The sequence below is a fragment of the Anoplophora glabripennis genome, unplaced genomic scaffold, assembly GCF_000390285.2.
Source record: "Anoplophora glabripennis isolate ALB-LARVAE unplaced genomic scaffold, Agla_2.0 scaffold61, whole genome shotgun sequence".
Lineage (NCBI taxonomy): Eukaryota > Metazoa > Arthropoda > Insecta > Coleoptera > Cerambycidae > Anoplophora > Anoplophora glabripennis.
The window spans coordinates 1,249,183-1,273,392 of record NW_019416237.1 but is presented as its reverse complement, the minus strand read 5'-3'; the positions used below and the strand labels follow the sequence as shown (position 1 = coordinate 1,273,392).

At 31.1% G+C, this 24,210-nt stretch overlaps 4 protein-coding genes across 5 annotated transcripts; 1 reads left to right on the top strand and 3 right to left on the bottom strand.

Moving 5' to 3' along the window:
* Positions 1-134: 134 nt before the first annotated feature.
* LOC108917743 (coatomer subunit zeta-1) lies at positions 135-1,099 on the bottom strand. The gene is made up of 5 exons (XM_018724491.1): positions 1,082-1,099; positions 758-1,003; positions 565-698; positions 419-509; positions 135-229 (listed from the first exon to the last, which is right to left on the bottom strand). Exons 1-5 carry the CDS (start codon positions 1,097-1,099, stop codon positions 182-184), a joined length of 537 nt encoding a protein of 178 aa, XP_018580007.1. The 3' UTR covers positions 135-181.
* A 1,218-nt stretch (positions 1,100-2,317) lies between these two features.
* On the top strand, positions 2,318-3,889 carry LOC108917715 (nascent polypeptide-associated complex subunit alpha). Of its 2 annotated transcripts, none has more exons than XM_018724455.1 (3): positions 2,318-2,429; positions 2,854-3,105; positions 3,366-3,889. In XM_018724455.1, exons 2-3 carry the CDS (start codon positions 2,854-2,856, stop codon positions 3,756-3,758), a joined length of 645 nt encoding a protein of 214 aa, XP_018579971.1. In that variant the 5' UTR covers positions 2,318-2,429; the 3' UTR covers positions 3,759-3,889. The 2 variants fall into 2 exon arrangements, with proteins under 2 accessions (XP_018579971.1, XP_018579970.1); XM_018724454.1 differs by having other exon boundaries at positions 2,429-2,517.
* Positions 3,890-7,439: 3,550 nt separating this feature from the next.
* LOC111692009 lies at positions 7,440-8,477 on the bottom strand. The gene is made up of 3 exons (XM_023455660.1): positions 8,372-8,477; positions 8,191-8,322; positions 7,440-7,600 (listed from the first exon to the last, which is right to left on the bottom strand). The coding sequence occupies exons 1-3, from the start codon at positions 8,475-8,477 to the stop codon at positions 7,440-7,442; spliced, it is 399 nt and encodes a 132-aa protein (XP_023311428.1).
* Positions 8,478-16,480: 8,003 nt separating this feature from the next.
* LOC108917725 lies at positions 16,481-23,564 on the bottom strand. The gene is made up of 6 exons (XM_018724468.1): positions 23,482-23,564; positions 23,095-23,391; positions 22,884-23,041; positions 22,589-22,779; positions 22,259-22,486; positions 16,481-16,989 (listed from the first exon to the last, which is right to left on the bottom strand). Exons 2-6 carry the CDS (start codon positions 23,385-23,387, stop codon positions 16,543-16,545), a joined length of 1,317 nt encoding a protein of 438 aa, XP_018579984.1. The 5' UTR covers positions 23,388-23,391; positions 23,482-23,564; the 3' UTR covers positions 16,481-16,542.
* Positions 23,565-24,210: the final 646 nt, after the last annotated feature.

Below are 24,210 nucleotides of genomic sequence, written 5' to 3'. Positions count from 1 at the left end.
ATAAATTTAGTCGTTGGAATCTATGGTACCAGAAATTAGGGACATGAAGAGAGCAAGATAGATATTCAAACGAATGTATAGTTCTATTATAAAACAATAGTCTCGTATACATTTATTACAATAAAAAAAAAGAATGAAAATAAATATACATATATTTCATGAAATTTTAAAATATAAACTCTTACTTTAATAATGACCATTTCAGCTGTTCTTTTGCAGATTGAAATACCTATAAATAAATAAATAAATGATCATTTAATTAGTAGTAAAAAATATATATTATAAAACAGCTTATTCTAAAATAATACTCATATCAGATTGGAATTACATGGAATTAAATATACAACTACATAGGAAATGAACAATATCGTTTAAACAAAATGTTTTACCAAAACATTGAATGTATAGCATTAGTTACCTGGGCTACGGTTTGTTCTCCAATTGGAATGTCATCATTTCTTAAAGCTACTCGTGACACAACAGAACTTGAATCAGCATCGATAATGATTCTGAAATAGAGGTAATTATTTTATATAATACGATATACTGAACTGGATACTCTACCCTCCATCACAAATTTCATCCATTGCTAGCATTACTATATCAAGAGATTCTAAAACTGCTCTCTTTTCAACATTTTTTCTTAAAATCTGGCTTACAGAATCATAAAGACAATTTAGAACACTCATTAGAATAAGCTGGAAATTTAAGGTATATTTAGGTTATTAAATTTTCCAATAAATAGATTTCAACTTACCTCATTTTCATGTGAACTTCCCATAATATAAAAAAATAAATCTACATTGCTTCTATAGACACAGGTAAGACCATCCAACATGATAATTTCGGCATTAGCACGGTGGGTCTTATTAAATAAATTCTTTTCAAAGGTTCTTTGCTCTTTTGCTGTTGGAAACGTGTTTTTATCGTAGTATTTAGCTAATATTCTATTTCCGTCATTATCTAGGATAGCTATACCTTTCACCGTGTACAAAGTAGGTTCCTAAAATGTATGTATAGGTTAGAAAATGTTTGGCAAATTTAAGTCTCATTCTCATTAATGTTTAATTTTGGGACTTACTAATAACGATCCTTCCATTTTACATATGATTGGTGTCACCTGAACCAATTTAATGGAAATTAATTATATTTTACAGGTTTTCTTGTTTTCTTGTACGTGGCCAATGACAGCACATAAGCACAATTGACAGCAGACAGCAGTATCATTTATTTATACTCGACGGCCAAAATTATAGATTGTGATTCATCGCTAGCTCTTCGACTAGTAAGGGGGATGAAGCGTGCCGGGAACGAAAATCCATTCACGTGTCTGCGTAAAAGGCAACAAGATATAGAAAATATTGAAAAAACATAATAAAACATAACATCTAATATTTTTTACGGTTTGCTATAACGGGCACTTTGATCAATTTTAATTATTACAGCATTTTAAAACGTCCCAGTTGTGTTTTTTTTTTAATTTATAAATCTATTATAGCCATGGAATTAGACCCCTCGTCTACGCTTATGCTATGACGTTTCTCAGGTCGGGCAAATCAAGTCCGTTTACACCCACTAAAAAAGCATTTCCCTATTCCCTACCAAGTGCAAAAGACAGAGATAAAATATAGATCGACGTTCAGTGTAACTCAGTCTATACACGATTATAGATTCTACCGATGTGCATGGCGAGCGGCACAAAGATAAATAATATTGAACCGTATAGAAATCATTTTATATTTTATACGCATTATGGTAATAGTGTTTTTATATTATGTATTAGTCACTCTTTATAATTTCGGCCGCCGAGTATAGACTAGTTGACTAGTTGGTCAACAGTTGGTCGTCGGTCGTGTCGTGTCACAAAAGAAGTATGTGGTCACAAAACACCAACAGGTAGTCTGGGGTCGTGTTCATGTTCTGTTATTTTCAGTTATTCATACCGTGTTCTATTCAATTACTTGTATTCTAAAGGAATAATAGAACACGGCTATGTCATTTCATCACAAGGTCGAGACTGATCTGAATTGATCAAAAGGAAAGAAGTTAAATATTTTCAATTGTTTGGAAATCGCGCTATTTTTTTATCGCGAATTGTGAGTAATGAAAGTTTAGTAAATGTAGTATTATTTGATTGATTCTACCATTAAGTAATGTTATGTAGATTACATAACATTACTCGACTTATAAATTTATAAATGAATTAAGAAAAATTTTAAATTTACTGTTGATAAAGAAGGAATTGAAATTTATTCGAATATCATTATTGGCAATTGTCATTTCGAGTCTGCGACTTCTATGTTCCATGTTCTCAGTCTTCCATTTCTAATTTCAATTTCTGTTTTCTGTTACCTTCCTTCAGTTCCTTCTGCACTTCCCCCACCAATTGTTGGTTTGCTGAAAAAGGTTTGGTAAAATTCTTGCACAAGGTAATTATAATTTATGTTAGTCATCTCGAATTATTCTACAGAAAAGTCATTTTATAAACGTTTATTGGAATACTTTATAGTGTAAATGGTAAATATATTTACAAAAATATTTAGATTTTAATGCTTTTGAAGTATTTTAACCCCACTACATTCAAATATGCCGGATAGATATCTAAATTTTATCAGACATTTGGTTCAGCTTTATTCACTTTATCTGTATAATATAATTAGGTATATGGATATTGGTAGACAAATATTATGTAGAAAAAATACGTATGTGGTTGTGTGGTTGTTGGTATGTGTCTTGTCATTTTGTTTTGTTGTAAACATGATAAATTTCAAGGTTTTGAAAAACGATAAACCTAGTTCCAACAATTAAAAAGTTATATTCAAATTCATATGTAATTTGTTTCTCTAATTCCAGATGCCAGAAATGACTGAAGTTGAAAAGCCTGTCGTGGCTGAGGCCAAACCTGAACAAAGTGAATCGTCCACAGATAGTGATTCAGATGAGGAAATTCCAGAGTTGGAAGATGCGGGCACAGCTAATGCAGGTTCTGCAGCTTTTCCAGGTGCAGCTGCTGCAGGTTTACCGATTGATATGGTCTCGAAAGCTAAACAGTCAAGGGGGGAAAAGAAGGCTAGAAAAATTATGTCCAAGTTAGGTTTAAAACCAGTAAGTAACATAAATAAAATTAGTATTTGGGTATTTATTCAGTTCAATGTCTAAAAAAAAATATTAATTGTAAATGTTTTTTTTTCAATGGTATTTTTTATTAACAAAACTTTCTCTAAACATGATGAGTATCACCAAGGTTTCGCAAATTTAATCTGAAAGTATTTATTTGATTAAATTCTTGGCAGACTGATGAAATTAAAACATGTGCGGTTATGGCCCCTGCACCTTTCACTGCTGATTCCAAAATTTGTTTCCAGGTCCAAGGTGTCAGTAGGGTGACAATACGCAAATCCAAGAATATTCTGTTCGTCATAAACAAACCGGATGTGTACAAGAACCCAGTAAGTGACACGTACATTGTATTCGGCGAAGCCAAAATCGAAGATCTGTCTACACAAGCCCAAGTCGCGGCCGCTGAGAAATTCAAGGAAGTCAACCCAGCAGGGGACAGTGCGGCTGGCAATACAACTACATCCGTAGCACCAATCGCAGAAGAATCTGAGGATGAAGAAGTTGATGAAACTGGAGTGGAAGACAAGGACGTCGAGCTTGTCATGTCTCAAGCGAACGTAAGCAGGGGTAAGGCCGTAAAGGCCCTTAAAAATAACCAGAATGATATAGTGAATGCTATCATGGAGCTCACAATGTGAGTTTGTATTTTATCTCTCTTGGTTTCTCTTGTTCGTTCATATTCTTTTCGTATTTCATTTTATTACTTGGACAGCACTATATAAGACTCCAGTGTACATAATTTACTTATTAATAAACATTTAGTCATTAATTGTTAGTTTCCATTCCTACACATTTGTTGTTTTTTATTGGGGTGTTTTCCAACTTTTTAAACTTTTGAAAACGAGTGAAAAAATATGGGACCCGCATCAATCCTCAAAAAAAAAAAAAAATTAAAAAGGCATTGTATCACTAAGGGGGAACATCCAAGTAGACAGTGGAAAAAATAAGTGAATTTTAGGAATTATTATCTCAAAAACTGGTCGATTTTATCCAGGTTTGTTTTATTTGAAAATGTACATGTTCAGGTACGCTGACAAATTTCTTTATACCAACTGGGAGTTCTGCTGTCATGGCCAGCGTAAAAAATGTCACTTTCTCACAAAGTCTGCAGTTCCCAAGATTACATGAGTCAGTTGACGTGCAGAGAAAATTTCAAAAAGATTCTCAAACTGTAATGCTCTTCGCAACGTAGGATTTAAAAAAAAATTTCCATAAAATGGCAGCCAATAATTGCACGTTACATTTTTGCAACCTTAATTTCTGGCCTTTCTAGCTTGATAAAAAATAATAACAGGGTTCTTAGCGGCCGGGAATACCGGGAAAAGTCGGGGAATTCGTTATTCTTCATAAAAAACAGGGAATAGTCAGGGAATTTTAAAAATATTCATGAGTCGGGGAATTTGACGTTTGCAACTGGAAATTTTGTGAAAGCCGGCCCTGGGTTCTTGAAAGAGAAAACTATTTGTGGTTTTGAAATCTTTATAAGAGGTTTTAAGGGTATAAAAAAGATTGAGTCCAGTCGAGAAAAAATTTAATGCATAAACGCCAATTAGTATGTAAAAATGAACTACAAGTGACCTGGATTTTTTTTATAAGTCGGGGAAAACCTGGAAAAGTCAGGGAATTCTTTATTACTTTTGAACTATGAACCCTGATTAAGTAAAAAAAAAATTCATTCCGAAGTAGAAAACCTGTTCGAAAATTTTAGAAGCAATCGGTCGTGACATTTTCTGAATATTTTGAAGATAATCTCACGTTTGAAGTTTGGCAAAGAATTGACACACTTAGGAACTTTGTCGTTCCACAGCTTCTCAGTATATCGCCCATAACTTTTAGTTCTTGGAATATCAAGATGACATTTTCACGGTATTCTTCATATTTCAAACATGGAGAATTTTTTTTTGGAAAAATCGAATTTTACCATTAATCTGCGATTTCTAGACCAGAGAGTAGACCCTCTGCAGCATCTGCAGCCATCCGTGACTGTCTTGAAGGAAAATAAAATACTCGGATATTCCCCTGAAAATTTCGCCAAATGTAATTTTTAGAATGTTTTGGTCTATTGCAGTGACAGCATAAAGACATAAACAGGCATATTAAAAAAGCTAAGTATCTCTTATAGTGAAGGAATCTCCAGGCGAGTTTAATCGCTAAAAATTTATAGGACTCAAATTCTCCAGACGAATTAATTGTAATTGCATTGTAATTAAATTGGATCAGGCTGCTCAAACCGTATATATTCGCAACCATGCGCATTAGTGATTCGGTTGTTGCAATTGGTATAAGGAATTTTTGCGGGCCGAGCTTACAGTGATTGTGGCAATTATTTTTATGGAAGGAGGTATTGGTAATAATGCCAAGATTGTTGCATCTCTTTCAGTTTCTATTTAGTATGGCTATCGATATATTGTATTTTATTTAAAATAAAATCGTAAAAATATCTAGAAAATTGACAAAGAACTGGAAAAAATTTTAACAAGGAGCGATAGCGGCGACGAGTTTGAGATTGAGGAGTGTAGTGATGGATGCTTTATAATAAAATATTAGTAACTAAACTATTACAATTATTTTCAAACCTTTAAACATATTTTAATTTAATTTAACACAACATAAGGTAAAAATATAAGTAGTCTAACTGCTCCAGACAAGTATATTCGCACGCGGTAAAGGTCAGGGAATTCATTATTCAGTCGAAAAAAAGTTTAATGCATAAACAACATTTAATATGTAAAAATAAACTACAAGTGGTTTGGATTTTTTTTATGCAAGGGAAAACCTGGAAAAATCAGGGAATTCTTTATTACTTTTGAACTATGAACTCTGTTATTTTTGTATTTAGCAAAAGCTAAAAAGCACCGTTTTTGTTGTTTATAATTTAGTATGGCACCATAAGATAAAAAAAAAGGAAGAACTGATGTTGAAACAAAAATCATAATTCAAAATGAAATTCTTTAGAGTTGTTATAATAATGAAATACAAAATTTGTAAAAAATTTAAAATATATATAGTGATTCAGAACTTACCTAAAAAAAATTCAGATGTACAGGGGACTCTTACAAACACAATTTTGTAAAGAAAAAATCAAAAAGGGCAGTACGAAAATGATTTAAAAATACACTTCTGCGCGGCACTGAAAACTGATCCACTGTAAAACCTGACCTTGCACAATGCGACCAGCATGGTGGCAAGGTGTGATAAAAACGGACAAGAACTTTCGCAAGGAAAGAAATAAATAGAATTTTATATCAGCAAATTCAACTGCTTTTGCCGTTATTGCTATTATTAATTAATAAAATTAATTTGTGGTTTTAAATAAAAAAATTATTTGACATACCTAATGTTACAACTGTTCAAAATTTTATCCACCGACGTGAAAACACATTTGGGTCTGTCTTACTCATTTTCTACAAACTAACACAAATGTTGTCTTGCTTCACCATAAATTAAAACGATATCCATCTCTCCGAGTTGCTATACACACAAGCTATTTTGACACTAACTACTAAAAACTATTGTAAACACCACAGATAACAGGTAAACACTATCGCAGCGACGATTGTAAAATCGGATTTCAGTATTCGGAGTCGTTGAGGCCACGTGGGTCTCCATGCGTATTACGAATGACGCTAGAGACTACAGTTGTTAAGCTATGTAATGGTTTCGAGTGGCAGTTGCGACCCCTAAATTTTTAAATGAGAAGTTTGATCTTATGATACCTCATTTGAAANGATTTCAGTATTCGGAGTCATTGAGGCCACGTGGGTCTCCATGCGTATTACGAATGACGCTAGAGACTACAGTTGTTAAGCTATGTAATGGTTTCGAGTGGCAGTTGCGACCCCTAAATTTTTAAATGAGAAGTTTGATCTTATGATACCTCATTTGAAAGGTATTTTCATTGCCTATTCAAAAATGCTATGGTTTTAATATTTATTCTGCTTAACGAAATTTGTTACAACAAAAATATAAAAACAGTGTTTTGTTCTGCCACTCGTAGGGGGTTGAATTTAGGGATGAAATTTTTACATTGCAGGATGTCGTTTCAGAATCCAAAATCGACGTGTCTCGGGATTTTTTATAATATGCACAATAATTGAGATACTGAATTTATTCGCCATTTGGCTGTTCCGCACAGTATATATTAGGCATATGTATTATATATTGATACACTTAATCTAAATATAAGTATAATTTAATATATTCTGAACGAAATATATAATGATAAACAGAACATACAAAAATTTGTAATTATACCACCAACCCATCACCAAGTCCATACGAATTTGTTTACTTTCAAGTAATGAAATGTGCATGGCATCTCACGAAAAATATTTACTTATATCCGAGCCCGTCATGGGATAAGTATTTCTTGGTAAGTACCAGTTTGGTGAACTTTTGTTACGCTCCAGCAAAGGATCGCTGTACCACCAACCATAACACATCGAATTTACACCTGGGTATAAGTACATCTCGTAAGGCCCTATGAAAATTAAAGTTGTGAACTTCTAAATACACTGCCCCTCTATCAGACAAGTCTTTAACCTCTTCATGCTTCTGCCCGCGTGTGATTCGGGATTGCATTTTGCACACACCCAAGTCACGTTCGGGCATAAAGTAATTAGATTCGGGATTCATTATAAAAGCATTTTTTTATACATGCAGCTTTCAACAATGACAGATGTCTCTCGCTATCAAAATACTTCTGTGCGAACTGTTTTCTGCAAATTACATTTTTTTTTGCAAAAACATATTTATTATACTTGCCCAAAATAAATTGTTAATTTTTTTATTTTTGAAGAAGTTCTATGCCACTGGAAATACAAATTAGATAGGATGTGATAATCTACTCCTATGGATAATAGTGTTCCATTTTTGTCATAAGTTATATCAAAATATATTTTTTTAATATTTAATCTTATCAAAATTTAAAAAGCGACTATGAAAAATTTGTCAAAAATATATTGCTATGAATGAGAACATTCCACTTTGGCTAAAGGTGAAAGGGGTTAATATACTTGTAGAGGGATTGAGTTACCACTACATGATGAAAATAACACATGAAACAATTACCTACAGGTTTGAAAACATATTTTTTTCTCATACGTGTCAATCTATCCCAAGATCTATAAGCATAGCCATCGGTAAATCCAATGTAACAATCTAATTCCTTAATTCTCTCACAAAAGTTGCCTTTTGAATCATCTGCAAACATTTACAGGTAAATGAAAAATTGGACAGGTAAATGTTTCACCTGAGTGTATGTCCTTGGGTGGCTCTGTGGGTTCCTGATAATCTGGCCGCATCATATCTTTTATAGGGTCACTGACACCGTAGGCTGTAAGTCCAAAAAATTCCATTTCACAATTTAAAAAGCATGTATGACAACTAAAAATAATTAAGTACACAGCCAGTTTGATGTCAAAGATGTAATTAAAAAAATAAATGTTTCAATTACTTACCTTTATAACACAATATAAATTCAAATGTATAAATAAAAAAAGAAACTGTGATAAAACTTTATTAGTGGACAAAAACAGAGAATATAGTAATGTCAGTAACATTCAGTGTTGCATTTTTAAAATATTGAAATGATGTAAATATTATACTCGTAATTTGAATAACATGAATTTTTAATAAATAAAAAAATTAGTAACGGCTCATGAAAATTAAAGTTTTCAGTGTAATATGAAAAAATTTTTCCAGTGTCATGTGTAACGTTTTGGAAATCTCCGGTTCTGACTTATTTTAATTTATTTCACAAATTTCGTCAAAATTGTTTTGTAACGAAAGTTCTTTATGTGGGCCTAGAAATCAATTAAAAAACGGTATAGGTACCACACCGCATTATGATCACATTAATATCCATGAACTGTCACTGAAGAAAGTGGTATTTTTACAAAGTGCACTTCGCTTATGTGATTACTACACTTTTAGCATGTATTTAGGAGAGTTAAAAGTATGTGATAACTGGTATTGTAAAGGCGAGAACATTCAATGTGCTTGATAATATTCGCTAGTGAAAAAAATATTGTGCGTAAATGTCTTCTTTGGAAACAAAAGAAAACCTTTTTTTGATTTTTTCTTAATTCTTTGTATTTGTTTTTTAAATATTGCATTTGTGAATATTGTAAATATGGGGCAGTTAGGAACATTTTCGAGAAAATTGACGAAAATTTTCATCATTTTCAAAAAGTATGAAATATCTGGCATTTTTTTTTATTTTATGACAATTATGCAGTGGTAGCTGGTGCGAGGCAGAGGGCTCTGGGGTGCCGCCCCCCTAGAAATTTTCATAGTAATAAAAATTTAATTTAAAATTTAGTTTACAATGTTATCTCGATAATTAAATAGATTAGCCTTATGAAACACATTAAACAAGAAATGTCCAATCAATTTAACTCGACTTGCAAAATTCGTTTGCAAAACACTGAATACTTGAGCTCGCTTCTACATCTATAAAGTGTTTACAGCGGTGGTCATGGTTACCATCGCGCAGCAGTGAAAGACAAAGTGACAGTAGCAGACATTTACTATACAGTTTTGGGGTCCTGTTCAGTCCAATCGTAACCAAATAATAGCTATTTATCCCTTTTTTTCTTTGATTTTGTTTCAATATTTTGTACCTAAATTTTTCCACCCTCCCTGGTCAAGAGCCGCCACTACAATTATGTCACAGAATATAAATCTGCAGGTCCTTAATACTTATTTTCATTTGTGCTTAATAATTCTCCAAAAAATAAATTGCCGAGTATTTTACAACACTAGTGACGACGTCGATTCATTCTTTATTTTTTTGAATAATAAAATTATCACATACTTTTAAGTTTTTAAATATAAAGTAAACACATGAAGACAAAACTGAACTAGATTTAAGAGATCTTGAAAATAACTTTAAAAGTAGTTGTGATGTTACCTGATGAAAGGCTAGTTTCACTAATTTTGTGAAATTTATATGATTAACTGATTAAAATAACATATATACAAAATGAAATGCCTTGTGAAGAATAAGGAAACTATGTTACTGATAAATGTATGCCTGTTTAATATTAATTCAAATTCAGAACAAGAGCAAAAATTACGAGTTGACGTGGATATGGATGTCATCTTAGACGTTGAGATGTAACAAAATCATGAAAATGTCTTTCTACTCATAACATTCAAACATATGAACGGAATGAGACAAACTAAGTAGTCATTTAAAGCCAAAAAAGGGTTGTAGTAGTCTATGGACTATAGGTGTTACCATCCTTTTCAAATAAAGCCTGCCACGGTTTTCATCCATAGATAGCCCCATACTTTTTAGTCTTTTAGACAGGCTTTAGATGACAGGTTTAGGCTGTCAGTTTTAAATCCTAACAGACCCGTACTTTCAGTACTCCTCTTATGATGCAAATTTTAATTAATTATTTATTGCTTTTATTATCTTTCACTATTTGTTATTTTTTTCCAACCTCGCTCATTCTGAGAAAGCTACAAAAAAATTTTTAAGTGCAGCTGTTCTTTGGAAAAACAAACACTAAAAGAACACAGAACCAAAGAATCTTCTTCAATATCAAAAATCCAGGTATGCAAAAGATATCTAACCCCACAGACAAGATACCTAACTGCTGATATTGCATCCATGTATTTTGTTTACTTAACCTTAATTGTACTAAAATTAATACTTCATTAAATACTTCACTAGTCATGCGAAGGTGTTTTTTAAAATCGATAAAATAATTTTACCTCATTTCCTGTAGTAACGGGAAATGATGATTAAATGTTTATTTTTTTATACTCCCACTTACTTTTTAGAGTAAGATAACTTGATAAACAAAATATTGCCTGTGTCTTTGTACTGACCCATAATAAATTAAATAAAAATTACATTAAATGTATCTCGTAGATATATATCAGTTGTGCTATTCGTACAAGTAATGTAAAACTTTCAACTTGACAAAACTCCACAGGCCACACAAAGACACACAAGTTTTCAACAATTTTGTATTATTAACAAATTGTTTACATCTTACACTCTTAAACTTTACTTCATGTTAGTGGATAATGAAAGTAATGGTCCCTTAAGGTTGAAAAGAGACAGCATAAGCCTGTCACTCAAAGCCTCTCTAAAAGACAAAATGTGCAAGCCACTAATAAGAACAAACTTTGTAACTTTAAACCCATCAACCACTTTAGTGGGTTATATCTCGGTAGAAAATCAGAAATCAAATTTTATTTCAGAAAGAGTTACTTTAATTACCAGAATACAAATTCCATTTAACTGGGCCTCCTTATTCAAAAGAAGTACTGCTTTGCTAACAATTTAAAATCCCTTTTTTTCAAAATCATTTGCTCTGCTCCAAAATTACATTGGTCATGTAAAGTAATGAATTTAGTTTAGACATTGGCTGCAGTCTACTACTTGACACTCTACTAATGACAGTCTACTACTTTGCTAAACAAGTCGTTATGAGTTTACGAGATGAACTCGTCGCAAGTTCCCAAATATCGAAACATATCCACGCCTGCTTGTAATTCTTGCGGTAGTGATATACAACTAATTATTTTTTTTTTGTTTTTTGTTCTGTTAGAATAAGAACTCCACATAAACCTGTCAGTAATCACGATTGCTTAAAATTACACTTATAAATATAATTCCTTAAAAAAATTTGTCTACAACCATTATCTAACTTAACTACAGTAATTCGTTATGAGGACGTAACCAAAGTGACTAAAACCCTTGATACACACTGTATAATAAATTACAATATCTATATATACAAAAAGAAAAGACACCAAAACCATACCATAATTAATTAATTATGCTTATTTACAGTTAAAAATTGATGCACTATATACCTAAAATTTAAAATACCCTGCTGACTGCATATATTTCATTTTTTCATTATTAAATTCTACAGAGTATTGCAACAAAAAAAGTGTAAATGTATAAAGTGTGCCCCATGATTGTTCCCAAAGAGAGAAAACTTTTTTATTAGATTTACAAAATAAAAGTGATTTTAAAACTTTCTGTTTATTCTTAAACTCTTATAAATATTGTTTCCTTAATTTTATAAGCAGGACGTTCAATTTTTGGAAAAATTTAAAAATTATAGTGAGCGAAGTACCGCAAATTATTTAAATATCAAATATGACTAAGAAGTGTCAAATGTTTTGTGAAAAAAATATATATACAGGTGTCCCAGAAATACATACACACTACAAAGTTTTCAAAAAAGACTGGATAAAAGTTATTGCTTTTGACGAGTTAAATGTATGGTTAAAATTTTGACACCCTATATAATTACCTTATTTCATACCAGCAGATAAGTTTTTTGCGATTCTAGTAGTTACTTCAGTATTTTCGACTTATTTGCACTTTTCAATTCAGTGCACAGCCGCAATATTTATATCCTTTATTATTTGAGCTAATGGTAAGCAATGAAGAAATATTCAGTGTGTACTGTTTGCAAAATTGCAAATAAGTCTAAAACTTTTGTTAAAGAGGTCATAAAATTTTACTCCATGTTCCTGTTCTATTACGGAACTATTCAGAATTTTAACGTTATATTACCAAGTACAATTTCAGGGGCTCATTTCCAATTTTTTTCTAAATTTCTTTCAAAAGATTTACTTAAAATATTTAATATGTATTACACCAATACTTATTTTCAATCAGTGGTGGCGCGTGAACATTAATTGAATGTGTTCTGCTTCGGGTTGTTACATTTGTTGAATTGAATTCCGGGATATTAAGTGCCCGGAGTCTCTAAATGGCGAAAAATTTTAAAATTTTCAAGGTCACGTGTTTTCCTGGCACTTCTAAATTTCAAGGAACAATCCATTTATACAAAAATACAGATTTTCACAAGAACGATTTTTGAAATATCTATTCACGAATTACCTACTGACGGTATAAATAAATTGGAATAAACTAAATATATTTTATTAAATTATTGAATATTGTTTATAAACAAAAAAATCGTTTGTTACATTTACCAACGATTCAACGAATTTTAATTTTCCTCGCCATGTTATGATTTTTTCTTTATCTTTTTTTATATATATGTACATTATATTATATTCCGAGAGTTATACGTGCAAATCCGAAATCCAGGACCATACAGCAATTCCTGGTACAATCACAGAAAATCCCGGTCATACCCATGTGGCTAGATGTTCTTTTAATATGTCGTCAAGATCTGCACTAAAATTTACGAGTCCACGAAACACATCAGGGTTGTCCGAATTTTCTGTCTCGTCGTGTCCGCGAAGTGCTATTTCGAGAGTTCCGCAAAATTTTATGCAATCTACGATTTTAGATAATACATAACGATTTTTCGTTACCTGTTCATTGTGTTTCCGTATATTATCCCAATATGCAGAATCTAACTGACTTCTTATGTTTATTTTACCTAATGACTTAAATTGCTTAAATCTTTCACACTGTATATCCCTGCTTTAACCCCACCGAAAAGTAAGCACGGAACACAAAACAGTGTATTTTTTAAATCACACCCACACACCCACTCTGCTTTTGTGTATACATTATTGTTAAATTGTCTTTTATAACTTTTACTTCGGCTTGTTCCACTAACTTCAATATTTAATTGTGGTGTTGGTCCACCTAATTCTTTTATTTTTAGTTTATCCTCATAACGCAGAGAACCAAACAAAGTTTTTTTTTAAAACGAAACGCTATTCATTTTAATAAATATAATATCCGTAGACGCCTAAATGAAAATATTCACACGTACCGCTCGCAGAAATAAACCACCACATACCACGTATGAAATATTACTGCATTTACTGCAGCAGTGGCTGTCGTTGTTGCAGCCACATAACTCCATATATTCGTGTACTGGGTCGCATGCCTGATTAGCCAATCAAAACAAAGGACACATCTAATCGTTCGCTGTGCACACCATTTTGTATATGAGGTCATAATAAATAATAATATAAGCTCCTAGATTTATTTTAGCGTGAGTACATTTGGATACTTTAAATATTTTGTTGATATTTAATATGATTAAATACATAAAATTTTATGTGTTCTGCAGCTTCGCAGCTCTTATGGTAAAACCGCCACTGTTTTCAATTATCTAACGCATAAAAGAGAGAGGAAATAAATAAAGAGGTATAGTCTTTCCGAAGTCAATTGAACATATAAAAAAAAACGCTTGGCAATAAAATTTAATGCTACCATAGGCATCCCTAAAAAAGTTTTCTGCTAAAGGTAAAAAATTATAATAATTTGTATATAATGTGTAGAAAATTTGTATTATATGTTCATTTGGCCAACAACATATTTTAATTATTTTCGTCCTCAAACAATTTTATTCTATTGATGGTAAATTTCGTTTTGTTCCGTTTCAAAAGGTCCCCAAAATGCCATGTTGTAATAATATTATTTCTCCCTTTCACAATTGTAATATCAATGATTAATAGGTGCCTATAATAAATTAAAATTACCTGAATCACACCAAATTCCGCATTACTGCACTGCACTGCTGGGCAATTTGTCAATCACTTGTCAACAGCTGAGATTCATTGCCCAGTGGACCGATGCAGCTGTTTGTATTTCGTTTGCGTGCTCACATTCTTCAACTGGGCGTATACATTTCTACCACCACCACGTTTAGTTTGACCAGACCTGTATATGGGTATGGCTAAATAAATATGGGAACAAGTGTATAAAATATTTCAATGTCGAGTTGCTGCGTCAGCGACCAGTACATACTGTCAACCTCTTTGTTCTTCAATTGACATCGGAAAGACTGTAAATTGTTGGTTGATGGATTTTCTATACAGGGTGATTCAGTCATAATATCATTAATTTTAAGGTAAGATAGGGAAAAATGAGTAGAATACGAATATATGATTAAAAAAATTTTAAGATGCATATTTAGGCTCAAAAAAAATTTTCAAATCATAAAGCTTAATAAAGTTGAGATCCATTGCATTTTGATTTTGAAAGCAATTGCAATTGCGATAAGACGACTAGGAAATCAGCTGTTTCGCTACAACTTCTGATCACTGTGTATTTCGCCGGCCTGCGCGGCACATCCTTATTACAAATTAGAGAGCTAAGGGGTATTTTGCTTATTTTTTAAAAGGTCCACATTTTTTTTTTTCAATTTTCTGTCTTTCTGCCTTCCGAATATGTGGTTAAAATGAATGACATTATAACTGAATTGGCCTATAGAGGTAAAGACATATATACAAAGAAAGCATCAATGATTCCGATACACAAAAAAAAATCAGCTTAAGATTAATCAAAATGAGATATTTGCATTGGTATTTCTTTGCAATTAAATCCAGTGTATTACAAATTTACTATTCAGCAACTAGCTGCTCTTGGCCGTTACTGGTACTGCCATCTTAATGGCAGAATAAGACACTAGAGAATTATTTGGCTATTTAATGAAAATGTTTGGATTTACTCTCTCTGACTATACATCATATCATCAGTATGTCATCATTCCCCTACATTAATATTGATGAATTTTGATAAATTTCAATAAAGTATTATTAACACAAAAAAAGTTGTCATTTATAAACTTTTTTTTAAAAACATAATATAATGTTTGATATAGGAATTCATCAACATTTTCAATATTTAAAAATATTGAGTGCTTCACTCTTGGATATTTTTAAATGTTTTTAAAAGTTTGACACATTTTATAACGAATGCCATTTTCTCGTAAAATTTACAAATAAAGTTTTCCCTCTTATTAGATTAAATTATATTATATCCATTATAGCAATTTGTCACAGGAAAAAAATCATAAGACTTTAGAATCTAAAAATATCTGTCTTTGTAACACACTGCATCTATAGAAGGAATGGTGATATTTTACACTAAAATTATTACACCTCTTCCAAAAATGCAATGGCATGTTAATAGCATTTTCAACTTATTTGTACTTTTACACTTTAATAATAAAAGATAAACATATTTTCAGGCTGCACCAGGTGCAACAAAAATCGAGGAAGCTTGAGCATAATATGTGCGAGATTGTAACTCAAACCTGAAGTCAATCATACTGTTAATAATTTTTACAATATTATTAGACAATACCTACTACAAATTAATAATAAAATAAAACTGCATATCGCTGCAGAATATACACAATTTTTTTTAAATAATGAAATATTTAAGGTACTTAATTACATAAAATAATTATAAATAAAAAAATAGAAACAATTACCTTATAAAAAAACCTTAAAAAATTAATTAATAATTAAAATGATGAAATATATCAGCTGCAGGAAATATAATTAATGTTTAATTTTATCACAATTTTTTTTAAAAAATTCTTCAAAACAAAATGTTCCTTAAAAATCGTATAAAATAAATAAAATTTAGTAGATAAAAAGTACTTGCACAAATTAATAATAAAATCATGTCAATGAGATACTTACATTAACATAAAAAAATCCTTAACTATAATCATTCTCAAACCTGTCGTCATGTTCCCAACCTTTACCTGCCTTCGTATTCTTTCTACTGTCCCCCCTGCCCCCCTGAGTTTTCTGCCGACCACCCCAACCTCCCGATTGGTCTCGCTCTCTCCAGTTAGAGTTAGACTCATCATTCGATCTGTTCTTGTTAAATCTGGCACCTGAACCTAATATAGGTCGTCCGTGTTTGCCGCCATGTGAATTAGTGTCCCTGTTTGCGGTGGAACTGTGACTAGAATCTGATGCAAACCCGCTGCTACCGAAAGATGTACTGTTCAAATCGGGTTGAGTGTTGCTGGATGGGGATACTTGATTGTTGGCAGTGTCTAAGGGAGTAGATAATTGCAGAACGTTGACGCTACTTTGAAAACTGTCTAATGTAGCACTGGTGTGTGTTGTTTGTACACTTAGAGTTCCATGCACCCCCTAAAACATAGCAGCGTTGGTAAAAAATTATTCCTATAATGAATGACAATTACAAATATAAAGTTGTGAGTTATTCATGATTGAGAAATAATTTTATTTTGTCATACATACATGTCAGTTAATCGTATTCATGAAGCAAACAAAGACGAATGAGAAATAATATTACTCAGTTCATTTTAGATGATCAATATTTTTATAAAGATAATTTTTTATTAATTATGAAGCATATTTAAAAAGTAAGATACTGAGATTCTGATGCTCCGTGGTTTGTGTTGGCAACAGAACGCACATTCATTTGTCTTGGTCAGTTGAGAACTGTTGTTATAATGGTGTGTTGAAATGAGTGCGCTATTCCGAATCCTGCCAGCTGCGAGATGAGGTGCGTAATCTGGCTTCTTCTTGCAAAGGGAAGTCGCCGTTTCAGATTTTTAACTAAATCAAAACTGTTTATGAGGATCACGTGACAAACACAGTGTTTTCACAAATTTCCAAATCTCTTCTGTATGAAATCATTACTGAAACAATTTTATCAAAAATTGTGTGCGAGGTGGGTACCAAAACCGCACATGGATCAACAGAAAGCCAACAGAATCGCATCTTCACAGGAATTTCCTGAGCATTTCGATCTGGAAGGTGAACAATTTCCTTGACTGTATACAGCCAACACCACAAAACAACTCTTGGAATCATTCGCTTGGAACATCATCACAGGCTTGACCTGGCATCTTCTGATTTTCATATTTTCTCTTCTCTGAAGGTGTTTATCGATGGAAAAAGTTTTTCTATTGACAATGAGGTCCACAGTGCCATAAAACAATGGGCTTGAGAGGCCGAAGGAGATTTTTTTTGAAGAGGATATCAGAAAGGTCATGCCTCAGCTCACAAAGTGCATTGAGGTTGAAGGAGACTACGTCTAAAAATAGTATTTGATGTATCTTTCTGAATGTATAAATTTTTCATATACTGCCGTTACGATTTTTAAAAAATTGGGTGCTCTTAATTTGTGGATACGCCTCGTATACAAAACAGAAACACAAAAATAGAAAATAAACAATATTTATTAAAGGTTATTTAATTTTATTAAATAATTCAATATTTTTCAATTATCAATGTTGGATAGAATAAATTGATCGGATATACTTAAGTAAATGCAGGTTTTGTTTATAAGCTTAGATATTTTAATTGTTCTAAAAATCTGTCTAACTTACTTAAATACTACGTATATTAAACAGAACCTCAAACTAAAATTAATCAAATCTTCCCTCGGCAACAAGGTGTACCACAAGGCTCCACTTTCTCCACTATTATTCTATATATTCTTCAATATGCTGGTGACACTGCTTTGATAGTCCATAATTGCAGCCTAAATCTAACTATATAAAAGCTTTGGCAGCTCCCCAGTTTGGTACAAAACTGGTACAATAAATGGTATATTAAAATCAATCTAATCAAAACTCAATTCATCGTTTTTAATCACAAGATCGGATCAATCTACTATCAATTAAAAAAAATGTATTACCAGAGAGTAACATTTGTGAAGCACATAATCGAGCAATTTCCAAGAATACAACTATTGAAGACATCCTACATTCGTTTTATATAAATGTAAGAAAAAAGGCAATTCAAAATATAAGAGTAGCATCCACAATATAAAAATTCCATAACCATTTTGAAAAACCAGAAATGTGATTGAACGACCTTACATAAAATATATACCCCATATCCACCATTTTGGAAACCATGAAAATGACCAACAATGGTAAACAAAATTAACGTTTATAGACAGTTTTTCTATGTTCACATATGTATATTATGCATCTTTTGGGAACCACATGTGCATGCCTTTTTAGGTTATTTTATTGTACATTCTAATTTAACAATACTAGTCACAACTTTGTATTATATTTTATAGTTATATTGGTACATTTCCTAACTTTCCATAAATTCACCAAGAAATAGGACTGCTTGTTATCTAGTGGTGACTATTAATATTCATTCAATAATAATTTTAGTTACATTCTATAATTTTGAGACTTTTTATTCAATTTTGAATTAATTATTTTATTAATATCACCATCTCGTTTTCGATTAAAAAATGATTTAATTATCATCCGAAATTGGTTGAAATTTGATAACAAAAAGGAAATAATGGTTTGTAGGAAAAGGAAATAATGTTCTGTAATCTGTATTTCCCTTATTTAAAGAGCATTAAATTAGATGAATTTGATGAAAAACTATTGTTTATAATGTTCAGAATGAAACGATTTTTGTATGATTAAGTGTTACCGAAGATGATAATTTCTCATAATTTTTGTGAAAATGTAACCTGCTAATTTCTGTACGCTGCACAATATTATTTTATTACAAAATAAATTTTCAATTACAAAACAAGATTTTTATTGAAAATATGGTGATCAAAACCATTTAAAAAAAAAATTAAAGAAAAAACTTAGGAAAGAGGTATAAGATACACAAGTACTTCCATACCAAATTTCATTTAAATATGAGACAAAATGACGTAGAATTATTTGGAAAAAATTAAAACTTTTTCCAACTTTAACACCCTTTATTTTTATCCCAAAAGACTATGGCAGTTTCATGTACATGGAATATTGAGAGACATATAAAGTTATGTACGTCTCACAAAAGTTATAAGTTTATTGTTGTTTGTTATTATATTTTTTATTCCAAGTTGGTAGCCTTAAATTTGACCAATAAATTGACCAATTTGTTGTGGCAAAAGCGTGCCACAAATACAGGTTGTTACAAATATACAATACAAGTTTTTATTGAATCATCAGTTTGATAAGTTAAAAGACCGTGACAAGACACATACTGTTACTGTGACAAGCAATGTATAAAATATTTGTTTCTCATAAAATGTTCTTACTGGTATTGCATTTATTTAAAAATAAAAAATACAAGAACTATCCTTTATTTTGAAAATAATCTCGATATTCTTATCACTCAGTTTGCTGCATACCTGAAAAAAGCATTGTAAATTTGAAAAGAGTAGGTACTGAAAATATTTTCATATCAATATGACGAAGGGTAAGTAAAAAATGTAAAAAAATAATTTATATTCGTCTGGTTGTTTCATAGGTATTATTCTAGTACCTACCTATTAGAATATTGCCCAGAGCTGGGCAAAATACTTTCAAAATGTATTTAAAATACAAATTACAAAATACTAGTTCGAAAGTATTTTAAATATATACTTAGTATTTAAAATAGTATTTTAAGTATGTTGAATATTAAATAGTATATTGAAAATATTAATTAAAAGTATTTAAAATATTTTTGCGACTTAAAAAAATATATTGTATGTGCAAGGCAAGCTCAATTTCAAGATCAAGAATTAAAAAAAACTAGACATAAGTCTGGAAACAATGATTTTCATTTGGATTACGGAGATGCAGAATATTTAATTATAATTTTTTATTAGTTTTTTTTTAGAATAGCCCACTAATGCTAAAAGAAATGATTTTAAATTTTGATAATTGACTACTGAGTTGACTAGTGATGATGCGCTAAATCCAGGCGTGCAGGTGCGTAATTTTTTTTAACACGTTTTGTACCAGTCTCCAGTCGCAACAGACACAGTATTTGTTTTTGGTAAGTATTTTGGGCATTTTAAATACTTTGGGTAATTTAATTACTCAAGAGTATTTAAATTATTTTTACAAGATTTTAAATACTTTTTTAAAATACAAAATACAAATTACTTTATTAAAGTATTTGAAATGTAAAATATTTTTGGGGTTATAACAAAAGTATTTTAATTACAAAATACTATTTTGTATTTAAAATACTATTTGGTAATTTTTTGTCAAAATACTCCCAGCTCTGAATTGCCTATGGTTTGAATTAATTTTTTAAATAATGTGTTTTTGGACAGTGAATATTTCTTTCAAAAATATAACCAGAATCTGGAGAAATAATACTAATATAAAACTGCAAATATATTAAGCAATGTTCTGTAATATAGAGAATGTCCAACAAATGCATCATACTATTAATACTAAATAACACTTATTACATATTTATGTTCCCGAATAAAGAACCAATTTTTGTTTTCAGTTATCACTATTATTAATGGATAATGCTACTCCTTTCTAGCAATTAATATTTCTGAAAGTTAAAGTAAAACTACAAAGGCTTTTTCCGAGGTCGATCGCCACCTTACTCAAAAACCCTATTTTCGTGACTTGATATTTTTGTTCTCCAGTTTTTTGTTCCGGTAAGTAAAGAGTGACCGCAAAAAATCTGTGATTTTCGCCCGTTTTTTCAAAATTCGCAGAGAATTAAAAATAAATACATAAAAATGTTTTTGGTTGCAAATTAGTTATCATAAAAAACTGAACTGAACATAGCTTTTAGTATTTTGAAAATTTAAAAAATCACCCCTACTTGGGGGTTGAAAAAATGCCAAAATTGAAGAATTTGAATATTACCAATTGATATAAAAACTATTAGCATGTGAATTAACTTAAAATATTTTTTTTTGGAATTTTTACAATTATTTCTGATATTATCTATTTTTGGGGATGATTCCACCCCCTGAGCGTGCTTAAGGGTGGGTTTTCTAATTCCACATGCTTATTTCAGTCATGAGAATAAATCTTTCTTTGTATCAAGAATCATTCGATAGAAAAATTCACATGCTAATAGTTTTTATATTTATTGGTAATATTCAATTCTTCATTTTGGGAGTCTTTCCAACTCCTAAATAGGGGTGATTTTTGAAAATTTTCAAAAAACTAAAAGCTATGCTCATCTTAATATTTTAAGAGTAATTTGAGACCAAAAACATATTTTTATCTATTTTCTTTAGTTCTCTGCGAATTGTGAAAAAACGGGCGATATTTGTGGTCACTCTTTATTCTCTAATAAATAACGTGTTTACTTGAGTAATTCTTTAAATCAAAATTAATTCGATTAAAACCAGTCCAGGCGAGACATTGCGAGTGTTACCCTATATGGAACCACAAGAGTGTGAACGTACCTCTAGCCTCACATTCTTGACTTTCGCCGAGAGAATCCTTTGACTTGGAAACTAAATACCGACATGCTGTCAACAGCTATCAAGACGAGGTGAGTGTCCTCTCTGCATTCTTATGCCTGCTTCGTTTCAAGTTAGCTGAGCGAGTGTGTAAAGCCGGCATAAGACTTTTAGCAGTTCCTTATTGTATTATTTTTTAAATTATTATGAATTAAAAACCTCTAACTACAAATAATATTAAAATAAAATTAGTATAATCTAATTTACCTGAAAAGTGACCATAGCTGCTTCTCCCAGTTGGTCATGGTAAAATGTATATACTTCAGCCGGAAGAATTGCAAATTTACTATTGGCTATATCTAAGGCAAGCAGTAACCATAACTTACATTCCCTTGTTAACTGTTTTTCAGAAGCCAACAACAATCGAACTTTGTTTAAAATTTCAATAATTTTGTCCGGAGATTCATTTTTGATCGAGGCACCATTCAAATAAAGCTGAAATATGAAAAATTCACAAATTGTACATTATATAACTAATAATAAATAATAATATTTTTCAGTATCATCTGCTGCGGTAAAGTACTGTTGTTTGATTACCTGCGCAGTAAAAAGTTTGAGATCAAGAGATTGTGTAGACTCCAACAACATTTCCAGATAGGTCATGAATGGGGTCGCCATAAAAGTTAATTGTTGACCATTTGCTAATCTAGCTTTATGGTAGAACTCTCCCAACATTTGAACACTATTACGGAACGCAACGGGATTAGTTTTCTGTAAAAGTTTACAGCCTAAAATGTTAAATTAAGAATGTAGAATCAAAGTAGTTTTAAAGTTAGATTCATTACTTTCAGATAATTAATTATAAATATTCGAATTAAAATAATACAATTACCTTCAAAATTATTCTGCAATTTTCGTAAAAACATCAAGCGTATATTTTGGTCATGAATTTCTTGGCTAATAAAGGATCTTGCTGATATCATATAAACAAGTTTGGAACCCAAGTCAGCATCACTTAAACAGGCCTGATGAATTGCATCAAAGCAGCGCCTAAAACATTTCCATTTAAACAATAAATTTACTTCTATGACAAAGAAACATACTCTACGTCTTCACTAGTTTGGCAACTCTCTTTCCACGATTCAAGTATATGTTTTTTCTTCTGGTTAAATTTAATGCCATCATCATTTAAATTTAATTGTTTAACAATACTTATGAGATCAGTAAATTCGTTTGATTTGTCTGCAAATTGGGCATCATCTATTAAAGCTAAGTTTGGGGAAAGTGGGTTAATTGATGTAGGGCTGCTTCCAGGTCGAGGGGGTACAACTGTAACATTCTGACTTTTACTCAAATTTAACCATCCTCTACCCCTTCCGACACCGCTACTTGACATTTTTCTAAAAGCAATATATTATATTAATGTTATCTATTGATGTTCATTCACTTTTGTTATACTACAGTAAAAAAAATAACGTATTCCTTCGTACCTTTGAGTGTTAGTATAAATAAATATAAAGAGAGGACTTCTTAACCTCACTTTCTGCTGCACCACACAATGAACTCCAGCAAGCTTCAAACTTGACACTCAAGGGGGCATTCTCTTATCATAGGCGGAACAAGTTATTTTCTCAAAGGTAATTAGTATTTAATATGATTGAAAATATTCCGTTAGTTGATGTGGGTACTGGACCACTGGGTAGTGGTAAATGTTCAGATATATTATAAGACTGTTTTTTAAGTCATAATATTAAAAGCGAGTGAAAGGCGGTATAATTATTTATTATAACATAAAATGTCCAAATGGTCACAAAAATCTTCTTACTCCCATATTTTCGTCGGTGCTTGCACATTTTTTTATTTATAATTTTCGAAAATGTGTTTCTTAAACAATGTTCTTAATCAATTGTTCATTAAAGATGTTATGAAAGCTACATAAAGTATACAGTGTCATGCGTAGTGTTCTGTGAAAAAATAACAGATTTTCTCATTATTTGTTTTACTTAAATGCAGTTAATTCCTGATATAAACACGATACTTATGCATTTTATGATACTCTGATTCTAATGTAATGTAATATAAATGTTGACCTACATTTGTAGATGTCATAAATTTTATTGTGTTTTGCCAACAACTTTCATCTTCACCGCAAAGTTTTCAAAATATTTTCGCAAATAATCAGTTAAAATTCCATGAACGATTGTAAATTCTAATAATTG

What these genes read in the sequence shown, in the direction of transcription:
- LOC108917725 (XM_018724468.1), bottom strand. Translation starts at nt 23,387, where the DNA reads ATGTCAAGTAGCGGTGTCGGAAGGGGTAGAGGATGGTTAAATTTGAGT. An exon ending in CAAACTAGTGAAGACGTAGA is followed by an intron (nt 23,042 to 23,094) that starts GTATGTTTCTTT and finishes GAAATGTTTTAG; the next exon opens with GCGCTGCTTTGATGCAATTC. An exon ending in TCAAACTTTTTACTGCGCAG is followed by an intron (nt 22,487 to 22,588) that starts GTAATCAAACAA and finishes TTCATATTTCAG; the next exon opens with CTTTATTTGAATGGTGCCTC.
- LOC108917743 (XM_018724491.1), bottom strand. An exon ending in GAAGTTCACATGAAAATGAG is followed by an intron (nt 699 to 757) that starts GTAAGTTGAAAT and finishes TTAAATTTCCAG; the next exon opens with CTTATTCTAATGAGTGTTCT. An exon ending in GATGAAATTTGTGATGGAGG is followed by an intron (nt 510 to 564) that starts GTAGAGTATCCA and finishes CCTCTATTTCAG; the next exon opens with AATCATTATCGATGCTGATT.
- LOC108917715 (XM_018724454.1), top strand. An exon ending in CCAAGTTAGGTTTAAAACCA is followed by an intron (nt 3,106 to 3,365) that starts GTAAGTAACATA and finishes ATTTGTTTCCAG; the next exon opens with GTCCAAGGTGTCAGTAGGGT.
- LOC111692009 (XM_023455660.1), bottom strand. Translation starts at nt 8,477, where the DNA reads ATGGAATTTTTTGGACTTACAGCCTACGGTGTCAGTGACCCTATAAAA. An exon ending in ACCCAAGGACATACACTCAG is followed by an intron (nt 8,323 to 8,371) that starts GTGAAACATTTA and finishes AAATGTTTGCAG; the next exon opens with ATGATTCAAAAGGCAACTTT. An exon ending in ATATGTTTTCAAACCTGTAG is followed by an intron (nt 7,601 to 8,190) that starts GTAATTGTTTCA and finishes TAATTTTCATAG; the next exon opens with GGCCTTACGAGATGTACTTA.